The sequence below is a fragment of the Hylobates moloch genome, unplaced genomic scaffold, assembly GCF_009828535.3.
Source record: "Hylobates moloch isolate HMO894 unplaced genomic scaffold, HMol_V3 SCAFFOLD_2, whole genome shotgun sequence".
In the NCBI taxonomy this organism is placed as follows: domain Eukaryota; kingdom Metazoa; phylum Chordata; class Mammalia; order Primates; family Hylobatidae; genus Hylobates; species Hylobates moloch.
The window spans coordinates 148,572,895-148,599,899 of NW_026652277.1; the positions used below are offsets into that span (position 1 = coordinate 148,572,895).

General features: G+C 38.0%; 1 protein-coding gene across 28 annotated transcripts in view; it reads right to left on the reverse strand.

Annotated features, from left to right (window-relative positions):
• EPB41L2 (erythrocyte membrane protein band 4.1 like 2) overlaps positions 1 to 27,005 on the reverse strand; it is a 220,697-nt gene that overhangs the window by 52,138 nt on the left and 141,554 nt on the right. For all 28 annotated transcript variants that reach the window (XM_032158965.2, XM_032158962.2, XM_032158964.2 and 25 more), the window contains 6 exons: positions 18,072 to 18,114; positions 13,353 to 13,428; positions 9,814 to 10,032; positions 8,339 to 8,426; positions 3,428 to 3,580; positions 2,808 to 2,905 (listed from right to left, as the gene is read on the reverse strand). In XM_032158965.2, the coding sequence (XP_032014856.1) occupies positions 2,808 to 2,905; positions 3,428 to 3,580; positions 8,339 to 8,426; positions 9,814 to 10,032; positions 13,353 to 13,428; positions 18,072 to 18,114 (677 nt within the window). The remainder of the gene's footprint in view (positions 1 to 2,807; positions 2,906 to 3,427; positions 3,581 to 8,338; positions 8,427 to 9,813; positions 10,033 to 13,352; positions 13,429 to 18,071; positions 18,115 to 27,005) is intronic.

The window sequence follows — 27,005 nt, forward strand, 5'->3', positions numbered from 1 at the left end:
CAGCCTCCTGAGTAGCTGGGATTACAAAGGTACACGCCACCACGCCCAGCTAATTTTTGTATTTTTTTAAGTAGAGACACGGTTTCACCAGGTCAGGCTGGTCTCAAACTCCTGACCTTGTGATCCACCCGCCTCAGCCTCCCAACGTGCTGGGATTACAGGCATGAGCCACTGTGCCCGGCCGTATCAGTTTTATTATTACATTATTGTTCCACTAATATCAATCTAGCTGATTGGCTATCAATTAATAGATCTGTTTATAGATTAATGGCTTCAATCTGCAAGCCACTATAATTTCCTAAAGAAATCATTTGTACCTTTCGTGATAAACTGAAATGGAATAAATTCCACTGATCTGATTCAAAGCAATCTATAGACAAAGTATGACTGGCCCTTTGTGTTAGATATATTCTTTTACATAGCTTTGTAAGCAACATTATGCAAGGTTTAAAAATCTAAAACTGCTTTTGTTAACCATTATATCAAAAGTTTGCAGGAGCAAATTGGTCTACTTTTAAATTGGAGTCCATGGTACATTAGCAAAAATGAGGAGGCCTGAGACTTTGCACAGCTAATGCATCTCGGAAACTCCTGCTATAAGAATACAAGAAGAGGACAGCACAGAGGTGAGGAATACAGGTCTCAGAATCAGGGGGCCCGGTCCCCATCTCTGCTCAGATGCCTGGCTGCTGTGCTCCTCCATAGGCACCGATCTCTAAGCATCAGCTGTCTTGCCTAGGGCGAGAAATAGACTACCACAATATAAAGCAATCAATTCTGTGTCTGACTCTAATAAATGTTCAATGAATGCTAGCACTTGTCATTTCTAAACAGATTATTGCTTTTTTTTTTTTTTTTTTATCATTATGTGACAGGGAAAGCTGTTGTCTGCCCAGCTTGGACCTGTGTCATAAATGTCATCTACTAGCTTTATATGAGCTGGCTCATGTTGTCTAGAGGAGAAATGTGTTATGGCTACCAAGAAAAATTATAAAGTTTTCAAAGATTTATACGATCAGTGTAACTTGAGGGATTCAGGTATATTTTATATTTGTCCTCGAAAATTAACATATTAGTATTGAAAAATAGATATTGGTCAATTTAACTTCAAGAAAGAATCATTTTTGCCAGCTGATAATTCACATTAAAAATAGCAAACTGTGATACCAAACTAAGAATAATGATAATGGTGAAGATAAATCTTATGATATGCCAGAAATGGTTCTAAGTTGTTTCATGTGTGTTATGTCATTTAATTTTCAAAACAATCCTATGAGGTAGATACTAGTATTACTATCATATATGGATTATGGAAGTGAAGCAGAGAGGTTGGGTAACTTACCATGGTCACACAGCTCGTATTTGGTAGAACAGTATTAGACCATAAGTCCAGAGCAAAAACCTTAAAGATGAAGGATCTAGATACACAGATAGCTAAACTGCAGTGATAGAAAACTGAGGAAACGGAGAAAACAAAGATAAGCAAACTACATGTAAAAAATATGTCCTTGAAGAAAAGTATAAAAAGAGACACGATATAAGCTAATGATGGTTAGATGATCAAAGACTTTATATATAAAATCTTATAGAACCATATATATATGTATTTGTTGTTGATTTTTAAAGAGCAAGATGTGGACATATTTTTTAAAGAGCAAGATGTGGACATATTTATTGGCCAAAGAAGCTAAAGGTACCCATTAGAGAATAAATAATTTACAAAGCAGGATACTTTGTGAGGCACAAAATTGAGGATCAAAGCAGAGGAATGATTATCTCCTCCTTGAGACAGGAGAAGACGGAAAGAATGAATGGGAGGAGAGAGGAGCGATGCTTCATTAAAGGCAAAAGGGAAGAAGGGAAGGTGCATGAAACCAAGAACACTCATGCACAGCTTCTTCTTTCAGTCATCAGCACAGCAGAGGGAATCAGAAGAGGAAGAAGGGGTGCCTAGGGACTCACAAGGACAATGAGCATTTGGAGTGGCAAAGGAAGTCAAAGGACAAATTGCTTGCCTAGCAGCACTGAGGATCCAGCTCACACTGGAAACTATTTATCTGTAATAGCACTAATCCATAGAGTTGTGCTATTTTTTGTTATATACAGTAACTGCATGTGTCACAACAGTTGTACTATTTAAAGTAGCACTTGGACAACATAGGTCCAAAAGTGGTGAGGTCAGGACACAGGACTAATCCAGGACTAGCAGACAGAGAAGGTAAATGTGCAAAGAGGAGAGTAGTCTGAGGGGGTCAGAACACTCCTGACAAAGCAGTCAGACCACAGGGTTCAAGTTGATTTGGGAAAGAAGTTAAGTCAGGAGGCAGCTGATGGTAATATCGAAGTGAAACCTAAGAGGAGGGATAGTAGAAAGAAGAATGGTAGCAGGCATGAGGCAGTGTGGCTGTGGTGGAAGGAAAGATGGTTAGAGTCAAAAAGTGGAGCTCTGGACAGCTGCAGAGGCAGCTCAGTTCTCAATCATGACAATGCATGGACAGAAACGGACCTGGGAGGGACTGCAGACAAAGGAGACGAGGCAAGGAGGGGAGAAAAGAGTCCAAAGGCAGGGGGTTAATGCATCTGCCACATTCCCCACCACTACCACCTCCTAATTCACAGAGGTTACTAAAAGCAATACCAAGCTGTTTTCTTTCTTTCTTAGAAAAAAAGAGAGATGGAGTCTATGTTCCCCAGGCTGGTCTCAAACTCCTGGGGTCAAGCGATCCTCCCACCTCAGCCTCCTGAGTCAGTGGAATTACAGGTGTGTGCGATCATGCCCGGCTTCCAAGCTGCTTTCCTAAAATTACCTGTAGAAAGTATGATGTTCCACGCACACTTTCCATAGTCTTTTCGCTGCCCGGTGGTTTGGCAGTTTGAATCCAATGGTACTCTCAAACTGTTCCAGCTGGAATAAATCCATAAAACAAATCAGCATATTTCCTTAAGAACTGACTAGAAGCTACTGAAAAGCATGGATTCAGATGTTTCTGTTAAAAGCAATTATTCTTCTCAAAAAAAGGTAAATATTGTATATCTAATATAATCATATAAAGATGAATTTCATAGACTGCAATACTATTTTCTACAAAAAGCAAGTAACAACTACTCACATAAACCAACTCTCCTTCAATGTTCACTAAAACTCATCTTATTGCTTTCCTAATGATAACAACTTAATTGATTCAACAAGAAAAAACGAGTCCACACCTTATCACGTTTTCTTTGTTGTAAAAAGTGTGATGGTTGCTTTTTTAAAAAACAGACCAGACATATATATACTGCAATTTTACCATTAAGAACCCTGACCTTTTACAATGGAAGAATAAACAGTTTATTTTCTTAAAATTTTAGAATTAATGGAAAAGAATTTTTAAATTCATGGTCGTAAAGAGGCTAACAGCAACCGATTAGAAATGTCTTTGCTTACCTCTGCTGGTCTGACTTTAATGTAGAAGTTACTGCGTTTATAGGAAATTTTTAAGATTTTCGGCCAAGCAAAACGATTGATTCGCAGTCTGTCTTTGTAAATGAGAAGTCCATTAGCACATACGCCCAGCTTGATGTCCACACCTTCTGAGTCCTGCCAAGCATAACCCAATTAACCATGGTTAGAGCCGTGAAAGTTATACAAATCAAGAAGCTAATTAGCTCCCTCAAATCATGATCAGGAATGCCAGTTTAACAGGGTTTGTATTTAAATTTTAGTGACAGTACGCACGTTAATGAAAACTACGGTGCACACACGTACATGTTAAATTTATTCATCTTCAGGGATCAGGTGTGATTTGCCAAAGAGTTATGGCAATGTGACTATAGGACACAGTGTCCTTCAAAAAGCGTAATGCATATGTTCTCAAGCTCCACTGTAGGAGCTAACAGAGAAGAAAGGAAGCAGAACTAGAGATCTTGAAGATATGGGAAATAAAATGAGCTTTTCCTGTAGGCTAGTCCAGCCTTAGGGACAGTCTGTTGGCCTACCCTAAGATGTGTTCAACCATTTTCCTTTAGGTGCATTTACCTCAGATGGATTACCCTAGCTAATAGCTCTTAAAATTATGCCAATATTTTGCAAAACACCATAATTTCTCTTCCAGGCTGACAGTGCTGAAATCTCTGAATTCTTTCAAGCAGTTCTTCATTAACTTAGAATGCTGACAACCAGTTCTCATTAGTCATTCCTTTGGCTGGCATGTTTCAAAGGACTGCAGACTATTCTTGAAGTTATTAATAGTTTTCTTTCCCTAGAGCTTTAATTTGGAATCAATGACGATCTAGAATAATCACAGGCCTAAATTATGTTTTAAAAACCAAACAAACTTACAGACAAAAGTGAAAACCTGTCTCCTCACATTTCAAGTAGTGAAGATCTAAGATGCACATATTCAAAATATACAAATTGTTGTTTATCTCTAAGAGGAGAACTGGCTCTCATTCAACATATGTGAAACTGAAGACTACCGCTCAAAGATATTCACATTTTCAGAAATCACAAACAATACGAAGCAAATTCTTACAAAAAATGCTGCAACAAACCCCATTATTTAGTCTAACTCCCAATTTAATAAAAGGACAACATTTTGTCTATCTTATTACTCAGAACATTTTGATACCATTTAAATCAGTTTTTTATAAATAAAAGTATAGTATTAGCTAATTGATGCCAGTTGCTTTCTCTGCTGTAACACTTGAGTAATTCATATACACAAATAAAATTACATTAGACCAACTTGAGCCATTTTAAAAAATCCAATCAATTGCTTTACTCACCCTTATCTTGGCAGCCACAACTCTCTCTAGGAATAGACTAAAAAGCTGGGGTGAATCAGGCACAGGTGCCCAAGCAACTTGGCACCAGACCCCATGGTGTGTTTGCCAAAACCATCACTGCCCATGGCCACGGAGAGCAAGGCAGAAGATTGCCCGAGACGGCATGTTCTTACCACAAGTGGGGAGGCAACCCGCATTTGAAACATTGAATGAGCCATCTCTAGTCTGAAGCAATCTTTGGACAGGACAAGGAAGCTATTTTATCTGACTTAAAAATAGACACAACTCAGAATCAAGTAAATCGGTTGATTTTTGTTGTTCTATGTAATTATTTTAGAATTACCAGTATTTGTGTGAATAGAAATGACAGATGAAGGGTAGGAAGTGAAAGAGGAAAAGGCAGGCCTCGAACCTTCATATGTAAGTTATGCCACATGGTATCAAAATCAGAAAAATAAACTAATGAAAAGGAGCACCTTTTCTGCATTGCTCACTGCCCCATATGGAGATGGCTGGCTTTCAAATGAGTTCAGTATAAAGGGAGTTCTCGCAAAGGATCAAGAGAGGAAGGGAGGTCAGGGTGTTTAATACCTAGATTCCCTCCCTACGTGGTCACCTAAGGCTGACTATGTCCCTCTGACAATGGCTCCCCGCAAAACGGCCCTCTCCACACATACCTCTCCTTGGGAGTTTTGGAAACCACTCTGCTCTGCCCTCCCTCCTTCAGACAGACCTAGACAGATTAGGATAGCTGCAGATATTAGCCTGGGGCTACCACGGGTGTCCTGCTTCTCTTACCGTTTCTCTGCACCTTTGTTGAGATTCCTTTCATTTAACACTCTCCAACTCATCCTAACATGAATAAGACATTACAAACTCTTCTAATTAAAAAAAAATCTGATTTTAAGGCAATGAAAAATAAAGACACAAAACTTTAAACGACATGAAATATGAAAAGTTCTTTTAAACTGCCACATATATTCTTTTCAGTAAGCCACAAATATCCTGCTTATCAAATATTATCTAAGGAGTCTATCGGATGATAAACAGAATGAAGGTTATCTTGAATTTTTTTAGTGTTCTGCTCCTAACTACACAGCAAGAAAGAATATTATACTTAGAACAGAGTCCACAATTGCTTACTCTTCTAAGACACAACATTAAAAACAAGAATCCTGAAACCTTACATAGGGCAGCTTTTGCCATTTAAGAGTTGGTTTCTAACTAACGATCAGCAAAGTAGAGCTGCAAGATTTACATGTGGCAAGAATGGCAGGGTCTAGAGGAGGAGAGGTTTGGGAGGTCTTTTTGGTCCCAAACTTATTTTTTCCTTCCTCCCTATTTCTGTTTCTTGGCTAACCTAGCCTGTCCCCATTATACAGAAAATGATCTGAAAAACACTGGAGTGTTAAGACAATCTGTTTCACCTCCTACTAGGATTTACCAGACGGTATCAGGCAGATAGACCGTTTAACAATACACGGCTTTAAACAAGTCATTCTCTGAACTGTTTTATGTAGCTGTAAAATTTAAAAACATTCAAACTTTAAATGAGATGGTATACTTGTAAAAAATGAGATGGTATGAAAGTACTTTTTAAAATTAAGGGCATACGGCATCTAGTGGTTAAAAGTGATGCTGCCAGAGACTACTTACTGACAGAAAAATCTTACAATAGCAAGTTAAAAAAACTAACAAAAATGATGCTCATAGTATGACCCCATTTTTAGAAGGCATGTGAATTCAACTGCCCAGGGATCTAAAAAAAAAAAAAGAAAAGAAAAGAAAAAATGTATTAAGAGTGCTTATTTCTGCATAAAAAGATTTAAGTGATCTTTATTTTCTTCTGTTTGTCTCTATTTTCTGTGATGAACATGTATTAGTTTTGTAATAAAGAAAAATATTTAAATAAAGGAAACCACTGAGGAGAAAAAGAGTGCTTTGTAAAAGAGTGCTTTGGAAACCACTCTGCCCTTCCCTCCTTCAGAAAGACCTAAACAGATTAGGATAGCTGCAGATATTAGCCTGGGGCTACCACGGGTGTCTTGCTTCTCTTATCGTTTCTCTGCACCTTTGTTGAGATTATTTAACACTCTCCAACTCATCCTAACATGAATATGACATTACAAACTCTTCTAATTAAAAATCTGATTTTAAGGCAATGAAAAAGACAAAATTTTAAACATGAAATATGAAAAGTTCTTTTAAACTGCCACATATATTCTTTTCAATAAGCCACAAATATCCTGCTTATCAAATATTATCTAAGGAGTCTATTGGATGATAAACAGAATGAAGGTTATCTTGAATTTTTTTAGTGTTCTGCTCCTAACTACACAGCAAGAAAGAATATTATACTTAGAACAGAGTATGATTAATAACACAATTGCAAGAATTATTAATCAGAGGCCTAGGGAGGAAAGACATCTTTGTGTGGGGAGCTTTCCTAGAGATTTCTCAAATCATATAATCTGGGCTTCTAAACAACATCTACAGATTGGCAGGGTCTTTTAAAAGCAGGCAACCATAAGGACATGTTGACTTTGGACATATTTCTTAAAACCAAATCCATATTTCACCTTGCCTGTCATTCCCCTCCTCGACTCTCCCCACTACATAATCATCTAAACTAGAACCATGAAGTAAGTGATATTGTTACTGGCAACCAACTATAGCGATGTGCGCTTACATATTACACTTTTTGACTTATTTCTTTATGAACAGGATTTGTCTATTCATAACTCATACCCTGTGACTGTCATTAGCACACCGGAACGTGTATGCTTGCAAAAATATGTATGTTATTACATGCCCAATTTATCGTGTAAAGTGGCCTATTAAGTTCTGTTGTGATTTATGTTTCTCAAATCCCCCCTTAAAAATGTAAATAAATATCTTTTAAATAACTTTTAAAATTATTTTTTCAAGCACTATATTTTTGAGATTTTGATCTTTTGGGATTATGGTGTTCAGAATTACGATTGGCTTCCCATGTCCCCATTGTCCCACTCTTTTACCATCTTTCAAATTAGACTGAAGGTGCTTTATCACCCAGAGCCTGGGCCCGCCTACATTATCTTTCACAAAGTACAAAACACACAGGGAAAAGACAACTCTAGGGCTCCTTCATCACACAGAAGCTTTTTGGAAAGTGGTCTCATGCTGCTTTTGCCCTTTTATGGTTGCTAAGGTCTGCTCTCCTCTCCCAAGACAGAGGTGGGAGAGGGAACTGAGACAGACACAGCACTTGGCCTAGCAGAAGCTGCGATGCAGAATAAACCAGGATAAGTGGTGAAAAAAAAAAAAAGGCTGACAAGGTGTGTCACAGTAAGTACCTATGAAAGGGAATTAATTAAAAAGACTGGGAAAACAAGTGGTAGGGAGAGAATACGTGGTCCCTCCCACAACCATACACCCCATAATTAGTCACCAAGGAAATATTCCAGAGACCCTCAATCGAAGGCAAATATCCTTTTCCCAAAAATAAGATGTGCTATCCTGAAACTGCAGCCCTCTCAAAACCTCAGTCAACAGACTGCTGTGATGCTACTCCCCGTTACATTTACAGTACCTTGGCATGATGTAGGTCAACACCGTACATGGAAAGCCTCTTTGCATTTTCTAAGAACTGGGAATCAGCTTGTGCTGGAGATAAGCCCCTGAGAATCAAAAGAAACAGTATTATCTTATTAATGGATGCAGAGCAATGTAGTCAGAATGGGAGGAGTGTCTGCGCTCAGAGGGTTTGGAGGAGAGGAAGTAACCCAGCCAAGTTGGCAGAAAAGTAGGAAATGGTAAGAAAACAACTCTCAACCTCTAATATTTTTCCCTTAAGATCCTATAATCTAAACCTGCTAAACTGTATGGAGGTATACCTCCACTCTTACCCATTTTATCTTAAAAAGTTGCTTTTGATTATTTCCACTAAGGAAAAAAGCCCCAGCAACAGAGTACAACATAAGTACTGGAGAATAAAAAATAGCGATCTCATCTTTCTGTGATAAACACATTCTTACTCCTTCATTTTATTTCACTAGAGTTGATCATAATAAAGATTGAAATTACTTGTATTTGATTTTATACCTATGATAGGTAACACAAATCACATTCTGTCCATACTAAAATTATTTCCATTCCTATCTATATGCCCAGCTAAATAAACTTTAAGCTCCTAAAGAGCAAGATCATGTCCCATTAATTTCACATTCCCCATGGCATGTCAGTACCTGATATTTCATATTAGAATTATACAACAAATGTCTATTAAGTAGAATTTAAGTAAATTAATAAGAAAACATTTAGAGTCAAATACCGTATTGTTTTTTTAAAGAAAAATCAATGAATGTGGCCTGTTTAAAAACCTAATTTTTGAAAGTTCCTTTCAGATCACTTTAGTAAATATTTAATAAAACTATTAATTTTGCAATATAGAACAAATTATCATTTTGTAGCTAGCGTTATAAAAATTTGTGTAAAAAGTCCATTTTCTTTTCACACACACATAAATGTTCTCAAAGCATAATATGGTATTAATGTAATGTCAGTAATCTTAGCTAAACCAACAGGTCATCTTCCAGTGGAACCACCTGTACATTTCAGTTACTATTCCTACGTCCATCACCACCTACACTGGTCATTCAAATCCTAATGCCTCCTTAACTCCCTAGCTTTCTTACCACATATAGTAATAAAGACAATTATAAGGCAGAAGAAATATAAAGTAAATGTCAAATAAGTATGTGGGCATGTTTGTCTCCAATGTGTATGTGTTAGGGGAATACGGAGAAGAAGGTGTCATGGGGAAAAGTACATTTTTCCAATACATGAAAACATACAGTCTCATGAGCATAGTTTCTCACATGATAGTTATAAAAATAATGAAAGGATACCTCAAGGGCTCCACGTTGCCTTGATTAGTGCTAGATGAAACTCCAAAAGGAAAAATTGGATAATCCTGTAAATCGTTCTCAAATGTCTACTAAGTGCTACAAGAGAAGCTATTTAAATCTACCATGGCCATTCTCTCCAGTAAGCAAGGCAACAGACCTGTGGGTTTTGTGCAGCTCTGCCACCTTCTCTTCCAGCTCCTTAGTCTGAGTAGGGGCAAACTGGAATTCACTGAGGTCGATGCTGCCATGTTCTTCTGGGTCATAGTCACCAAGTTCAGCCTGCAGGGTGTAGGATCCCAGGAGAGCATGAGTCACAAAAGAGCAGGGCAGGCGGCCAGAGGCAATGTCCTGCCGGAGCTGAAGGCACAAGAAGTATCTGTGAGGGGCAGAGGGAGAAAGGGGTCAGAGGAGAACCATTAGGTGAGATTGGAACACTCACAGTCCTTAAAAGCTAATACCCCTTTGAAAACAAATATACAATATAGGAACTCTTCATATCCACAGCAAAAATCATCTTCTCTAATAAAAAGCCTCAACTTGTTCCTTGGGCTTCTAAACTGGTGGCTTATTTATAGAAACTGAGTCCAGAAGGCTAATTTATATATGTGTGTGTGTATATATATATATATGATTACTATGAAGACTTTTGTAACTGAAGTAAAAATTTCAATCACTTAAACTGTGTCCTTGGATTTCAAACTGTAATAAAAATTAGCATGCCCCTCAAAACACGTAAAGATTAATAGATTAAAAAAACTAGTCTTAAATCATTTGTAAGAAAAGCTAAGGTCACCCACCCTTTATCATCTTGACATTTCTTCTTTTCCAGAAACACCTTTAACAACAGTTATTGGTGAATCTCTACTTTGAAGCCCTTACTTGTCCACTTACCCCATCTAAAGCAGTAGCTAGCTCAGTTTAGTAGAAAAGGCCTGGGCTTTGAAGCCAGGAAGACCTGACTCTGTATGACCTTGAGCAAGTTAATTTACTTGCCTAAGGGTAATTTCCCACCTGTAAGACGCTAAGAACTCTACCTCCCTTTGAAGATGAGCATGAACATTAGATAATATAAATAAAATATCTGGCACATGCTTAAGAATCAATAACTAGTAGCTATAATAATTAGTGGCTATAATAATGTTTTTCATTCAATGTTCCATGTGGCTCACTACAGTTATAAAAGAATTTCCATTTTCCATGAAATAAAATGCAGAAACACGTGATATATACTCTGTGGGTTTTTTCCACCCCCTTTTAAGCCCCACTATCAATTCCTCTTGGTAACATTTAAAAATGTGATTTCTACTCTCTAATTTCACCACTTGCTATGGTCACCACGGATCCTCCCAAATCAAGAGCAGAGTCCTCATTCTTTAAGACCTTTTAGAGACTGGCATTCATACTGGCAGCTGGCCACATTAGTCCTGTGGACACTTGCCTGGCCTGGGTTTTAGGGCCCAATCCTCTTCCTGCTCTCTACCCTACACAATCAAATGGGGAGTGCTGGCCTCTGGTCCAGGCCTTGTTGTTACTGGGTCAGAGAGCACAACCCAGCACATGGGGCCAGGTCAGTTCAGAACCTGGATTACCACCCAAATACATCATCAGGCAGGGCAGGGACTCTGTTTATCATCACTGTAGTCCCACAGTTACTAGAGGACTTGCCACATGACAAGTGCTCGGTAATTGAGAGACTGAAAAAGTCTTCTCGCTATCACTACAGTATTTTGAGTATTTTATGTCTTGCAGAAGTTCTCCTTTTTAGGAGGATTATATTTCCTTGACCTGTAGAAAAACATAAGCATAACTGTACATACTTCAGAAAACTGAATTTTCAACCATGGGTCCAGGTTATCCTCAAATTCTCTAATCAACAACAGTGATAGTTCTCCACATTTTATGGAAGTTTTAGAACCTAAACACAAAGATTCCATCTTGTTGCTTCCTTTTATATTATTGTCTCTGCTTTTCACATTAGTCCTTTCCTCTGTTTTCAAAGCCTAAGTCTAAACCCTAAAAACTTCAAACAAAAAATGGCATGAGCTTCCTGAATTACCCAACTGTACTTTCACACAGCACTATGAAGCATTCTTCAAACATTATTCGAAATAGTGTTCTTGCCCTTCTCAGAAACCTACCCCACCTTCTAAATGTTCACTCAAGTCATGGTGAAGATTTCAATCATGACATTTAAGCTTCCAGGCCACAAGTACAGGCAGGTGGCTGGTCTCAGGCTGCACCACTGAGACCTTTAGTTAGCTAAGCAGACTATATTGTTCCTCCACTAGATAGGGAGACTGTTCAAGTTCCATTTATACGGAAAACCAAAGTACTTACTGATGCTACAAACTTGCAATCACCAAAGGATTATCATTCCCCAAATTACTGCCAGGAGGAGTGTATGTACAGAGTGTTGGGTCACAAAGCCCCAATTACATGCATTGTTCAGAGGCACTCCTGCAGTGAAGCTCTGCATCCTACACACACCATTCGGTCAGGTTTTATGCTCTAAGTAGCTCACTGTGCAGTTACAAAAGCTACTATTTATTATTTACTAGGTGAAGCTAATTCATTCAGAGCTTAATTAGTACATTCCTATTCAGCAACAAGTAGTTTAAAAAAAAAAAAAAAAAAAGGGCCGGCCTGCTATGTACCCAATATTGGAAAGAAATTTCCATCCTTCCTATTTCACATGGATATTATGCACTCTTAACCACCTCCACCAACTTGATGTCTGACAACAAAACTGGCCTAGCAGAAAGCATCAAAGATACAGGAACTAAAGACAAGCAGACTCTTTTGCTAAGCCCCTCTAGTTTTCTAAAAGTCATGCACTGTACACAGTTGTACTTGACCATGTAAATAACCTTTTAAAAATATGGTATATAAAAATCATCCTTTAAAAAAAAAAATCAACCCTTTATACTTCCTCTTACCAAAGCTAAGAAATGCTATCCCTGGTACCCAGTGTAATCAGGCTAAGATTTCAAGGTACTTGTTGATTGATTCACAATGTTTCTGGTACCCAGTCTAATTGGGCTAAGATTTCAAGGTACTTGTTGATTCACAATGTTTCTTGGTTGCCATTCAAGTACTCAGAATCAATAAATATTCTCTTGCTCCTAATCAGAATCCTTTCTTTGCAATTCAAGTGTATGTTCTTATAGCTCACACAATCTCCAAGGAGATAGAAATGAACTAGCTATTGACTCTACGTAAGAAATCCTACCTTGTTTGGTTCTGGAGGGAGAAGAGAGAAAGAAATTACCAGTTCAATTGGCCTTTTAAAATAATTTCATTTTGCTAACGTCATATCATCTTTGTAATATGAGACCAGTATATAAGCACACCTGAGTTATACACAATAAAAATGACCTTGGTATTAAAATCTCAAATATTAAATATTAGTGACTTTTAAAAGTATAACATAGAAAACAAAGTTGTCAGCAGTATCATTTTTAAAATTTTCATTACTAGAATATAAATGAAGATATTAAAGAAAGTGAATAAAATTTTTGAAACTGGCAACATTTCAAACTATTTTTGGATGTACCCATTTTCAAGGAAACTTCTAAAATTTAATTTAAGAAAAACTGTTTTGGTTTTCAATCCTGAAATTACCACTATGCTCCCAGGGCACAAAAATAAATGAGAGCTGTAAGGAAAGGTTCATTTAAAAATGCAAATATAAAGTACCTGGTGATATCTTCAGTCAATTGAGAAGGATCAGGAGGATAAAACTTCACATTAAAAGCGAATAGCCAGGGAAGGTCTGTAATTATTAAATATCACAGTTACGTACCCAATTAACAGAAGAATGACTACTGTGATAGAATTTAAAGGTCAAGGATCAAACCGTACAGACTAATCCAACTATAAATCAGCGTGCAGAATTTTTTTATTTAAATAAAATTAAAATTGTTTATAAAATAAAAATGAAATAAAAAATAAAATAGAAATCAATTACATAAATAAGCCACCATTAAAGAGTAATAGGTTCTCTTTCTTATAAACATTTACTGGTACCTCAACATGTGTTTTATATGGTGATCTATTATACAAAAATTTTAATATAACCTCCATGTAATAGTTCTGAGATAAGACTCGATTTAACCACAGGATCTCCTGTTGCCAAATATTCTCTACCCTTTTTTTTTTTTTTTTTTTTTAAATTCAGGATTTCTACATTGTTGTGAGGAAGGAGAGTAATGATCAAGAGATAATAGCTATTTGAAAAATTATTAATGGGCTATTTGAAGAAGGTGTTAAAAGAGATCCCAAGAAGGAAAAGCATGGTATAATTTCATGATACTTCAGGACAATACAATTATTTCCCAGGTTTTATAGAGTAGGTGTAAGTATATTCGTATATAACATACACTTGGCTGTATTGTGCCATAAAGAATGAATAAGTCAAGCAACCATATCATAAATGGCTTGTTAAAAGTGAAAACACTGCTATTTATATGTAAAATTTAACTGCTATTTTGATAGATCATGTGTAGGATAGCTTTAAAAAAACTATGGGGGAAAGGGCAGGTATTATTTTCCTAATGGAATCCAAATAAGTCCACTAGACTGAATTTAGAATTTGACTTCAAGTTCATAATATTTTTAAATTAAAAAAAAAACCGTGTGTGTGTGTGTGTGTGTGTGTGTGTGTGTGTGTGTGTGTATATATATATAAGTTATTCTTTTTTTTTTTTCCCCTGAGACAGAGTCTCACTCTGTTGCCCAGGCTGCAGTGCCGTGGCACAATCACAGCTCACTGCAACCTCGACCTCCCAGGCCTAAGTGATCCTCCCATCTTAGCCTCCCAAGTAGCTGGGACCACAGGCATGCGCTATGATGTCCGGCTAACTTACTTTTTACTCTTTCAGAGACGGGGTCTCCCTATGTTGCCAGGCTTGTCTCGAATCCCTGGGCTTAAGCAATCTTCCCACCTCAGCCTCTCAAAGTGTTGGGATTACAGGCATGAACCACCACGCCCAGCCAAGTTATTCCATTCTATACATATTTAAAGACCTTATGAGATGTTTAATTTATGAACTTGAAGAAAAATTCCTTGAATCCCATTCTCTTGTTCAGTGTGGCATTTTGTCCTTTGTTTTACCATCAGCACACTATCTTTTCAACTCAGTTAAATATTTATTAAATGGCTACTGTTGTATACAAATGCATTTTTGCTGGATTTTGGCTCAGTGCATCACTGATTCAACCAATGAAGTCAATCCTGCTGAACTTAAGAAGCAGATTTCAATTCTGCTTTACACATTTAAAACATAATAATGGGATATAAGATTTTCCTGAATATCAAGATATATGAGGTTTCTTGGCCTATAGCACCATGATGACTGTCAAATATCCACGCATCGTGTTTGTGTAAGCATTTCTTCAAGGTGACTGCTAATCTCGAATTAAGTAAAGTTATCACAGGATTATCATTTCTTAATGGCTCCTTGTTTGTTTTCTAGGTAATAAGACTAGAACATGCTTGCCTGGACAGGACTCAGAGACATTTCTACTAGACCACATATTTTCTAATATACTTCCAAATCTAAAAGCTGTTGAAATGTACCAATAATGCTAAGCTTTTTTAAAACTGACAAATAAAAATGGTATACATTTATGGTATACAATATGATGTTTTAAAATATGTATACATTGTGGAATGGCTAAATTAACCTAATTAACATATGCATTACCCTTCACATACTATTTTTGTGGTGAGAGCACTTAAAATCTACTCCCTTAGCAGTTTTCAAGTTAAACTTTTAATTTGATTACATATTATTATCATCATCATAATTTTTACCTAGCTGTTTATAAATAGTCCTTCTAGCTACAGAAATGTTTACATACTAGTCATATGCAAGCCTTAGACATATAGTCTTATTTATGTTTGAGAAAATAAAGGTTTTAAGGCAAATTTTAAACGGGAATCATTAAGTTGTTGGTTGTCATAGGTAACTCAAAAAAGATTAATATTTGTCTTTGCTAACTGCCTATGAGCTGAAAAATAAAAATAAAATTATAGCAGAGACCAAGGATAGAATAGGCAGGTTTTTTTGTCCATTTTAATACAGAAAGGAAGAGGTAGATACAACTGCTAAAGCTTCATTTCCTCAGCCTGCTTTCATGATGGGTACAGTACAGGATGCCATTTAAAGAACTTGTTCCAACAGTTTTAAAAAGTCTAATCTTACTGTTACTCATATTGCCAAACCACAAGGGTAAAAGTTCTGAAATAACTTTTTGAAACTTCACAGATAATCAAAACATAAGAACATGATTCATAATCGGCAAGAGGTTTGGCTTCCAAAAGTTAGGAAATCTCCATGACTCTGAAGAGAGTGGCACACACAAAAAAAATAACAATCAAACAAGAACCCAAACAAAACCATAGGAAACAACTCAATGGAACATCAATCATGTTTCAGAGGTTGCCCTGTTCTCTCTCTGTTTGGGTCACTTGGCAGGTCTGGTTTCAGAGAAAGTATAAGAACTAAGCATCTGTAACCTTTTTGAATGCATGCAATTTGCAAAGTAACAACTGCAGAAGGGACAAAGGAAAAAGTTTCAAAGCTCTGGTACTGTTTCTTCCATAACGCAAGCATAATGTATCTGGTGTCTACTTATTCCTCTTCTTTTTCTCCCTTTTCCGTCATGAAGCAAGCATAAATGGATGAAACACCAAGAAAATAAATGCAAGAGAGAGAATGCGGGAAAGCCAGAAATAATAATCAAACGATAGTGACCAACCACGCCAGCCTGCCTGGGACTGGTTCCAGCTTTAGCATTTAAAGTCTCATATCCTGAGAAGCCCCTCAGTCCTGGGCAAATCAGGAGGTTGGTCACTCTAATCAAAGACGTTTTAAAAAAGGAAAAGAAAGATGAGTCTACAGGGAGAGGAAATGGGAAAAATAAGGTATATGCTCAGAATAAAAAAAGAGACTAGGGAAGCAAAGAAATGACAGGAAGACTACCAAAAAGATAAATAATTCAAGAGAGAAAGAAATAAAGAAAACAAATGTGAAGAACCTAAAATGGGAGCTAGATGGTAGACAAAAAGGGCAAGAAGGGAAAGGACAAATTGGTTTCAGTATTTTGACCTTAGGAATAATAAATAAGGAAGGAAATGAAATCAACAGTACAAAGGGCATCTTGCAGGCTGGCACCTGGAGAAGAGGTTTCTCCTGGGACAACTCTGGGCCCCACGGTTGAGGAGGGCTGTTAGAAATTTACCAGCCTTCAGATTTTATTCTCCAGACCAAAAAATTCCAACTGCCTGTAGCTGCCTACCTTCTCTGCTTCAGTCATTCACAGACCCTGAAGTAGGTATCCAGATTCCCTAACAGAGATTTCTCTCTATTGATCATGTTTCTTGGCACAGATACCAAAAAAACAGCCACAGGCAACACAACCTGCAGAGGCAGAACGTATAGAGAGAACTGAAGCTGGTTAGAGTGGGACCCTTGGAGTCATTTTCAGATTGTACAAGAACAAATGGGAAAAGGGGAAGAAAGGAACAATAAGGCCTAACTACAAGCCCAGGCTCAAAGAGTATGCAAAGTGGCCTTGGATTGTAGAACCAATGAGCAAAGATGGCAGTGACCTCAGAGAACTGAAAAGATTGTTCCCCTTGCTTCTCCGCAAAGAGTCCTCACTCCAGTACATCCAGGAACAGTGTCTCTATATGTCTCTGTGGCCAAAGATGTGCATATTGAACTAATTATACACTTTCAAAATGAAGCAGACAAAGCAATAGTATCAGGTCTCACTGGAGTAAAATTTACACAGAAAGTAAAATTTACAGAAAAATAGCTTCTCGGCCGGGCGCGGTGGCTCAAGCCTGTAATCCCAGCACTTTGGAAGGCCGAGGCGGGCGGATCACGAGGTCAGGAGATCGAGACCATCCTGGCTAACACGGTGAAACTCCGCCTCTACTAAAAATACAAAAAATTAGCTGGGCGTGTTGGCAGGCGCCTGTAGTCCCAGCTACTCGGGAGGCTGAGGCAGGAGAATGGCGTGAACCCGGGAGGCGGAGCTTGCAGTGAGCCGAGATCGCGCCACTGCACTCCAGCCTGGGGGACAGAGCAAGACTCCGTCTCAAAAAAAAGAAAAGAAAAAAAAGAAAAATAGCTTCTCTTTCTTTCCCAGAAAAAAAAATCAGATGTTACTTGGTAGGACATTCTGAGTGAATATTTAGGAATGTGAGTCTAGAACCTTCTCAAAAGTAAGAGCACCTGAGCCATGTACGAAACAGTCACAATTCCACAAAAATATTATTAGTATTATTAACTTCTAAGATGGCATAAATGCAAAATAGAACTGACCATTCTATTACTGATCATTTATATCACAAATAGATATCAAGATCTCTTAACTTCAAAGAATGATTATTTATATACTTACTTCTCAGTTGTCTCTTTATTTCTTTAGCAGGATCTAGCCAGTTCTGCATGAGGGAAAAAAAATTAATTCATAAGAAATATTCTAGAGTCTAAAATAGAACGGTTTACAGTTCATATAATTATTTAAGTGTAAACACATTTTAATAAAGTTCTATTCAAAGCAACTTGCACCTATCAGCATTCTACTGGGCTAAGTATCGCTTTGTTCTTGAGGACATATGTGTGTAAATGTGTTAAGTGTGTATTATAAGTAAAATATTCACATGCTTTTAAGGTGGGTCTCATGGGCCTCATTCTCTTGCATCTAAAATGGTCCAAATGATGAGACATATCTTCACACAGTGTTTATTCTGTAGAACTGCCAACAAATAGCCCCTGCAGACACTGAAATGAGAGCTCTTCAAGGACAATAATGGGTTCTTAATCATGAAGGACAAAGTGTGAAAATTGAAACTGTTGACTAAAAGTATATATACACCAATCAAACACAATTATCTCAACTCCTAAAACCAACTCCTCCTCCTCCTTAATCCTCCCTTTCCCTCCAACTCTGTAATTGTAAGGAGAGGTAAGGTCAGATTGGAGACAATATTTCCCTTCCTGGTCTTAATATAACATCCTTCTTTCTTCTTAACCTCATTCTAAGTTGGAAGTAACAATCGCAAGGAACTCCTTAAGAAAACTTTACTCAGACTGCTGTGCTGGCAGCCCTGGCCAGGGCAATCAGGCAAGAGAAAGAAATACAGGGTATTCAAATAGGAAGAAAAGAAATCAAATTGTCTCTGTTTGCAGATGACATGATTGTATATTTAGAAAACCCCATCGTCTCAACCCAAAATCTCCTTAAGCTGATAAGCAACTTCAGCAAAGTCTCAGGATACAAAATCAATGTGTGAAAATCACAAGCATTCCTATACACCAATAATAGAGAGCCAAATGATGAGTGAACTCCCATTCACAATTGCTACTAAGAGAATAAAATACCTAGGAATACAACTTACAAGGAATGTGAAGGACCTCTTCGAAGAGAACTACAAAGCACTGCACAAGGAAATATGAGAGGACACAAACAAATGGAAAAACATCCCATGCTCATGGATAGGAAGAATCAATATTGTGAAAATGACCATACTGCCCAAAATAATTTATAGATTCAATGCTATCTCCATCAAGCTACTATTGACTTTCTTCACAGAATTAGAAAAAACTACCTTAAATTTCATATGGAACCAAAAAAGAACCCGTATAGCCAAGACAATCCTAAACAAAAAGAACAAAGCTGGAGGCATCACACTACCTGACTTCAAACTACACTACAAGGCTACAGTAACCAAAACAGCATGGTACTGGTACCAAAAAAGATATATAGACAAATGGAACAGAATACATGCCTCAGAAATAACACCACACATCTACAACCATCTGATTTTTGACAAACCTGACAAAAACAAGCAATGAGGAAAGGATTTCCTATTTAATAAATGATGTTGGGAAAACTGGCTAGCCATATGCAGAAAACTGAAACTGGACTCCTTCCTTACACCGTATACACCTTATAGAAAATTAACTTAAGGCGGATTAAAGACTTAAACATAAGACTAAAACCATAACAATCCTAGAAGAAAACCTAGGCAATACCATTCAGGACATAGGCATGGGCAAAGACTTCATTTCTAAAACACCAAAAGCAATGGCAACAAAAGCCAAAATTGACAAATGGGATCTAAGTAAACTAAAGAGCTTCTGCACAGCAAAAGAAACTACCATCAGAGCGAACAGGTAACCTACAGAATGGGAGAAAATGTTTGCAATCTATCCATCTGACAAAGGGCTAATATCCAGAATCTACAAGGAACTTAAACAAATTTACAAGAAAAAAATAACTCCATCAAAAAGTGGGTGAAGGATATGAACAGACACTTCTCAAAAAAAGACATTTATGTGGCCAACAAACATATGAAAAAAAGCTCATCATCACCGGTCATTAGAGAAATGCAAATCAAATCCACAATGAGACACCATCTCATGCCAGTTAGAATGGCGATCATTAAAAAGTCAGGGAACAACAGATGCTGGAGAGGATGTGGAGAAACAGGAACACTTTTACACTGTTGGTGGGAGTGTAAATTAGTTCAACCATTGTGGAAGACGGTGTGGTGATTCCTCAAGGTTCTAGAACTAGAAACACCATTTGACCCAGCAATCCTATTACTGGGTATATACCCAAAGGATTATAAATCGTTCTTTTATAAGGACACATGCACACGTATGTTTATTGCAGCACTCTTCACAATAGAAATGACTTGGAACCAACTCAAATGCCCACCAATGATAAACTGGATAAAGAAAATGTGGCACATATACACCACGAAATACTATGCAGCCATAAAAAAGGATGAGTTCACGTCCTTTGCAGGGACATGGATGAAGCTGGAAACCATCATTCTCGGCAAACTAACACAGGAACAGAAAACCTGCATATTCGCACTCATAAGTGGGAGCTGAACAATGAGAACACATGGACACAGAGAGGGGAACATCACACACCAGGGCCTATTGGGGTGTGGGGGGCTAGGGGAGGGATAGCATTAGGAGAAATACCTAATGTAGGTGACAGGGGTTGATGGGTGCAGCAAACCGCCATGGCACGTGTATACCTATGTAACAAAGCTGCACGTTCTGCACATGTATCCCAGAACTTAAAGTATAATAATAATAAAAAAAAGAAAACAAGTCAATAGTTACATCCGATGGAATTAAATAAACTCTCCAATTAAACAACAAAAAAGGAAGCTTTAAAAAAAATGCTAGGAAACTGTTATAGCATCTTAAAGCAAAAAAAGACCAAATTTAAACCACTAGATTCGAACCACCCAAGGACGTTAAATTTTTGTTTTTCGAAGCTACAAGCAAAAGTCCAACAAAAAAATTTAGATTTTTTGTTTATATTTTTATATTTACATTTTTCTATCCTCAAGTTATCACTAACATAGGAGAAGTGCAGTTTTTGAGGTACAATAAACTAATTCAAATAAATGAGTCTAATAAGTTTTATTCATTCTAAGCAGTGTCCAAAATAATATAACAGGGGTCCTCAACCCCCATCCCACGGACTGGTACCGATCGTGGCCTTTTAGGAACTGGGCTGCACAGCAGGACGTGAACAGCAGGTAAGTGAGCATTACCACCTGAGCACCGCCTCCTGTCAGATCACCATCTGCATTAGATTCTCAGAGGAGCACAAACCCTATTGTGAACTGCACAAGAGAGGGATCTAGGCTGCACACTCCTTATGAGACTCTGGCTAACGCCTGATGATCTGAGGTGGAGCAGTTTCATACCAAAACCATTCCCTCACCCCCGCCCCGGGCTGTGGAAAAATTGTCTTCCACAAAACCAGTCCCTGTTGCCAAACAGGTTGGGGACCACTGTATTATAACATCTGTGCTTAAACAGAATTTTATTCAGATATATAAAGCAAACAATTAAAATGCTTATTAGTACACAGAAAATAACCTGCTGTCTTAATACCATATTAAAATGGTATAACGGAACATTAACTGACACTATTAAAAAGTAAAACAGTAAGATGCTGTGAAAGCAGAGCTGCATGGCCCCTCGGGTTTCACTACTTGTTCATGGCCCGCACTCGGGGTAGCAAGGATCCAAGGTGTGCATGGCTCTGTTCTAACACTGGTTATATTCAAACCTCTCAATAAAGAACTACCAGAGCATGGTCTAGTTTCATATTACTGGTGTCCCAGCTGCATGCACTACTGATGTGAGGGGCAGCAGGCCTCTCTAAGGGTGCCTCCAGTGCCATGTGAGGGAGCAGCTCTAATTCTCCCTTCAGAAGACAGCCTGCCATTCAGTTTGCATGCACTGCAGCTGCTGTCCCACCCAACAGCTGGCTCACAAATGGCCAGCCTCGATAAGTGCACAAGAATGAAAAACACATCATTCAGCCTCTAGCCCAGGCTGGTTGGAGGCTGGGAGAGAGGTGAGAAAGGGCAAATGGGTGGAATTTTCACCCAAGGAACAACCATAGCAAGAAAAACGGAATTGGATGGCGCCAAATTGAGAAGAAAAAAAAAGTCCCCAGAATATTAACACACAGAAATAAGACAGTAGAGGAGAAAGTGCTGGTCTTAAAGACAGACTGTTCCAAATCCCCAATTTCACTAAGTGTGAGCAGTGATACAGATCCCCGGTACAGAAGAGCAACAAAGGACCCTTCTCTGTTCCAGAAGATGGTGGAAGCTTGTGACCCCAAGGACCAACCCTGTGTCCCAGCCACCTGGCACCTTCTATTCTCACCTAAAGCACCCAGCCCTTGTACAAATTACCTAACAGTTTCCATAGGGCATGGTGAGAGTCAGCTCTATAAACCCAGCAATATGAGTGAAAAGTCAGACAGCCAAATTCAGACTTGGTGTCGTTCTCAGGCCACTTTCCACAACACTGCCAGAGAGATTACTGAAGGCTGAAATGGCTTACTTTCAACCATCCAAAGACTAAGTGGGCGGGGTTTACCTAATGTGATCAAACAGCAGCATGACTTCTTCACCTGGTTTTCCCTTTCCTAACCACATTCACTTTCGCACTGTAAGTTCCATTCCTGCCAAGCATTAGGCTGTCTTCTCACTCCCCAGTACTACAACTTTGCAAGGGCTGGAACAGACCATATTATTTATATCTTCCAAGGTACTTAACACAGTTTTAGGCAATCAGTAAGAACTAAATTAATACCTGCTGACTGATATATGCCCATTGCTTTCCTCCTTCCTCTCCACGCTGTGATCATCTTAAATGATCACAAGTTATATTATTTTTATTATATTTATTTTTACTTGAATATCTCTAATGAGTACTTAGATTGTAAGTGGAGTATAGCATCATAAATTCCTAAGTAAAAAAAAAAAAATGACTTAAATGACTTAAAAGAAATACAAGTTAATGATCTGCATTACCAGTTACAAAGAAATAATAAACAAAACTTTTAAATAAATACAGTAAATAATAAAAATTAATTTCTTGGTTTGACACTTAAGGAGGGCTGAGCAGACCAAGAAGCAGACACAAAAAGATGGAAAATGCCATCAGAGAATGAGAAAAATGCATGAGGGTGTGTGTGCACAACATACAACAACTGCCCTCACCCCATGATACATTACAGTATTCATTGCCAGGTTTTAGACTTAAAGATTCACCTGCTATGGCCACATATATAAACTGTGGAATCAGAAATACATGCAGTCAAATTCTGGTTTTCTATCAACTCTAACTTGGGCACATTCCTTGGCTTCTTTAAGCCTCAATTTCCTCAAATACAAAATGGGGATCACAACATCTACCTCATAGGGCAGTTCTTTTCAAACAATATTCAAGCCTGAAGAATAAATACGCATACAAGTACTTTCCCCAGCAGATCATCATTAGTAGATCACTATTTGCAATAATAAAACTAAATTATCATCTTTTGGTATATATCTCTTCTTCACATAATTTTATATTTCCATAGGTGATGTGTTATATACATTAAAGAATTTAATCTCTACACGAATATTTCTACCCACAAGAAGTTAATAAATCAGACTTTCGGTTCACAAAATAGGGTCACTGTATTCACAGGCAAGATGAAATGAAAACCAAGCCCTTTCTATATGACTAGTCTAAGAGCTTCTATGTACATGTTAAAGTATTATCCAGCTAAGCTTTTCTACTTTTTGGCCAATGGTAAAAATCCACCTGGCAAATTTTTTAAAAGACAGCTTTGTCCATGGACAACTGCCCGGAACATCCTAAAACATTCTCCAGGGAAGGAACCCAGGAAAGTGACAGCTTCAGGCAATTAAAGATCAGGCAAGACAGGGATTTTCTCAGTGTTTCCCAAACATTAAGGTATAAGCAACCATGCAAAACTCGAGAGCTGACCTATATCAGATTTCAATAAAATTTATCTTGGTTTATTAAAAAAAATAAAACAAGGATTTTGCCAACTACTTAAGGGCAGGAACAGTCACTTACTCAATTCAGTATCCTCCTCACTTTCTCCTCTCCACTCCCCAATCCAAACCCAAAACATGAACACAGTAAATATTTATCTCCTGAATGAACATCAGGTAAAATAAGAGACTAATAATAAAAGTTACAAGGAACCCTAAAACAGGCTTCCATCAGAAGTAAAATAAAATTAAAATGTGGCCTTAGAATATCAAGTATTGTTAAATCGCCTTCAAACATGAAATCGGGAGGTAATGAACTCAAGTTTGGGGAAATATGTTCCATCTTTATTTTTACTAACTTCTAACTGAAACTTAGCATCACTGTCAATTAGGAACATAGCAGAAAAAAACCTGGTTAACATCAGCAGAACCTCTTTGTCACCTGCAGAAATCAAAAACATTTCCACATCACATTGTAATAGCTGCAAATCTTAAAATACCATTTATGCTAGCCAATATTTTGAAATCACCGTAGCTACTAGATTTGATACTGATGATTAATAAATAAAAACACATACTGATATGGTTTGGCTCTGTGTCCCTACCCAAATCTCATCTTGTAGCTCCCATGATTCCAACTTGTTGTGGGAGGGGCCTGGTGGGAGATGAGTGAATCATGGGGGCAGATCTTCATGCTGTCTCATGATAGTGAATGGGTCTCACGAGATCTAATGGTTTTAAAAATGGGAGTTTCTCTGCACAAGCTCTCTCTCTGCCTGCCACCATCCATGTAAGATGTGACTTGCTCCTCCTTTCCTTCTGCCATGATTGTGAAGCCTCCCCAGCCATGTGGAATTGTAAGTCCAATAAACCTCTTTCTTCTGCAAATTGCCCAGACTCAGGTATGTCTTTATCAGCAGTATGAAAACAGACTAATATACATACCTATTACTTTGTCTCAAATTTTAGATTACTATTTTGGGAATGTTATTTAGTTATTGGCTTTCTTTGTAGCCCTATGTACGTTTGTTATAGTTATACACTGAAAACACTGTTCTGAGAAGCAGCCTATAGAATTCAGCAGACTGCCAAAGGAATCCAAGGCACAAAAAGAGGTGGGATTTTTTTTTCCTGCCTTACAAGATTACAGAATTTTTTTTAACCAAGCAGCACAGTGAATAGCTGTACTTATATGTATTTTACACTAAAATCTTTCTATTAGTTAATTAGAGAATCTCCTTAATCTTACTCTTTATCTGCCACAATCTGAGGATGAAAGTCTTGTCTTACGACATTTCCCCTACAACATTTTCATTACGGGTTCCCAGAAAAAGTGTTAAAGATGATTCTCAATTATGCTCTAGTGACAGAAACATCTAGGGAAAAAAAAAAGCTTAATTATGAATCCTAATACTGTATTTATATTCATAGAATACCAGTGTTAGAAAGAACCTCAGAATATATGGTCCAAATGTCCACATTTGGGGAACGGCCTAACTCTTGCCTCAGTGGCTATGAATATTTGAACACTTCTGGGACCATAAACCACATGGGCCCACTAGGACTCCCCTCCTCCCATGGCTTTCATGACATCTCAAACTCCTGTAATGCTCTCTGCTACATCAAAAGAACAGTTTATCCCTACATCAGTGCTTCTCAAACTTTAAAGGTGCATATGAAGCACCTGAACATCTAGCCAAAATAAAGTCTATTTCAGCAGGTCTAGGGTGAGCACTAGAGTTCTTCATTTCTAAGAAGCTTCTGCGTGGCGCCAACACTGCTGGTCCTTGGACCACTCTTTTGAGTAGGATAGCCCTAGAGTTCTTTTTATGTAGAAATTCTTTTCTTTTCCTGAAAGCTCAATATAGAGAGACATTTTTCAAGTCCTACTGGCTTGTCAGCCTTCACTGAGTAAACCTTCTAATTGTTGACAACTTCCTGCAGAAAGCCCTGGCAGGGCACAGTGTCCACATTCCCATATCTAAGTGTTCCTTTGAACTCCTCCCCATCACAATAAGCAGCTGTACCAAAGAATGCCAGGTCTTTTTATTCTACTTGCTAACCACTTTCACCTGACAAGAGATATGCAACCACAGTCATCAACTGGCATTAGTAGTCTGGGTGTGCAGTTGTCCACAGCAGGGTCCTAACCATGCTTGACCTGGATAAGAACCCAAAATACAGTCACAAAATCCATCTTCTAGTTAAGACAAAGAGTCTTTTCTTGACCAAACTTTAGTCAGGCTCCTCTGAATCCTCTTCCCAATTAGGCTTCAACTTTTAGACTTCTGGGTCCATCTACACACCATCCAACTTTAGCAAGAATCCTGTTAATAAGTTGGTTTAGTGGGAATCCCCTACCCTTGATAACTAATTACCCTTGATATTTGATGGGGTTCCTCATCCTCCACCATCCCCCAAGTGATATCAGATCACCCTCACCTGCCTTCAGCAAGAATCCTGTTAACTTGGTTTAGCCAGAATTCCCCTAAGTGCCCCCCAATGTTTCCTCACGTAGTTTCCCATCTACTGACCCCCACCCTGCTCCTTGACTATAAATTTCCACTTTTCCTTGTCGTATTTGGAGTTGAGCCCAATCTCTCTTGCCTACTGCAAAACCCCACTGCAAAGGTCCTTATACCTATTACAACAGTCCTGAATAAAGTCGGCCTTACCATTTTAACAAGTGTTAGAATAAGTTTTTCTTTAACAGTTTCTTTCCTCCCAAAAAAACTATCTCATGCATTTAATTCCCCTTTAAGTTAGACCCTAAGACCCCAGAGTTCGAAGTTTCTCAAATGCCTCGCCATGCCTTCCTCACTTGCTTTAGGTGATCTCTAATTTGGCTAGGTAAGAGAAATTAACAAATTCAACCCAATTCACAGTGTATTACTAAATGTTAAAAGCTAAAAGTAGTTTTGTCTAGAATCTGCATTTTCTCACAGGAATTTACAGTGCTGAAACAGATCCCCTTTAATATACGTTTGACT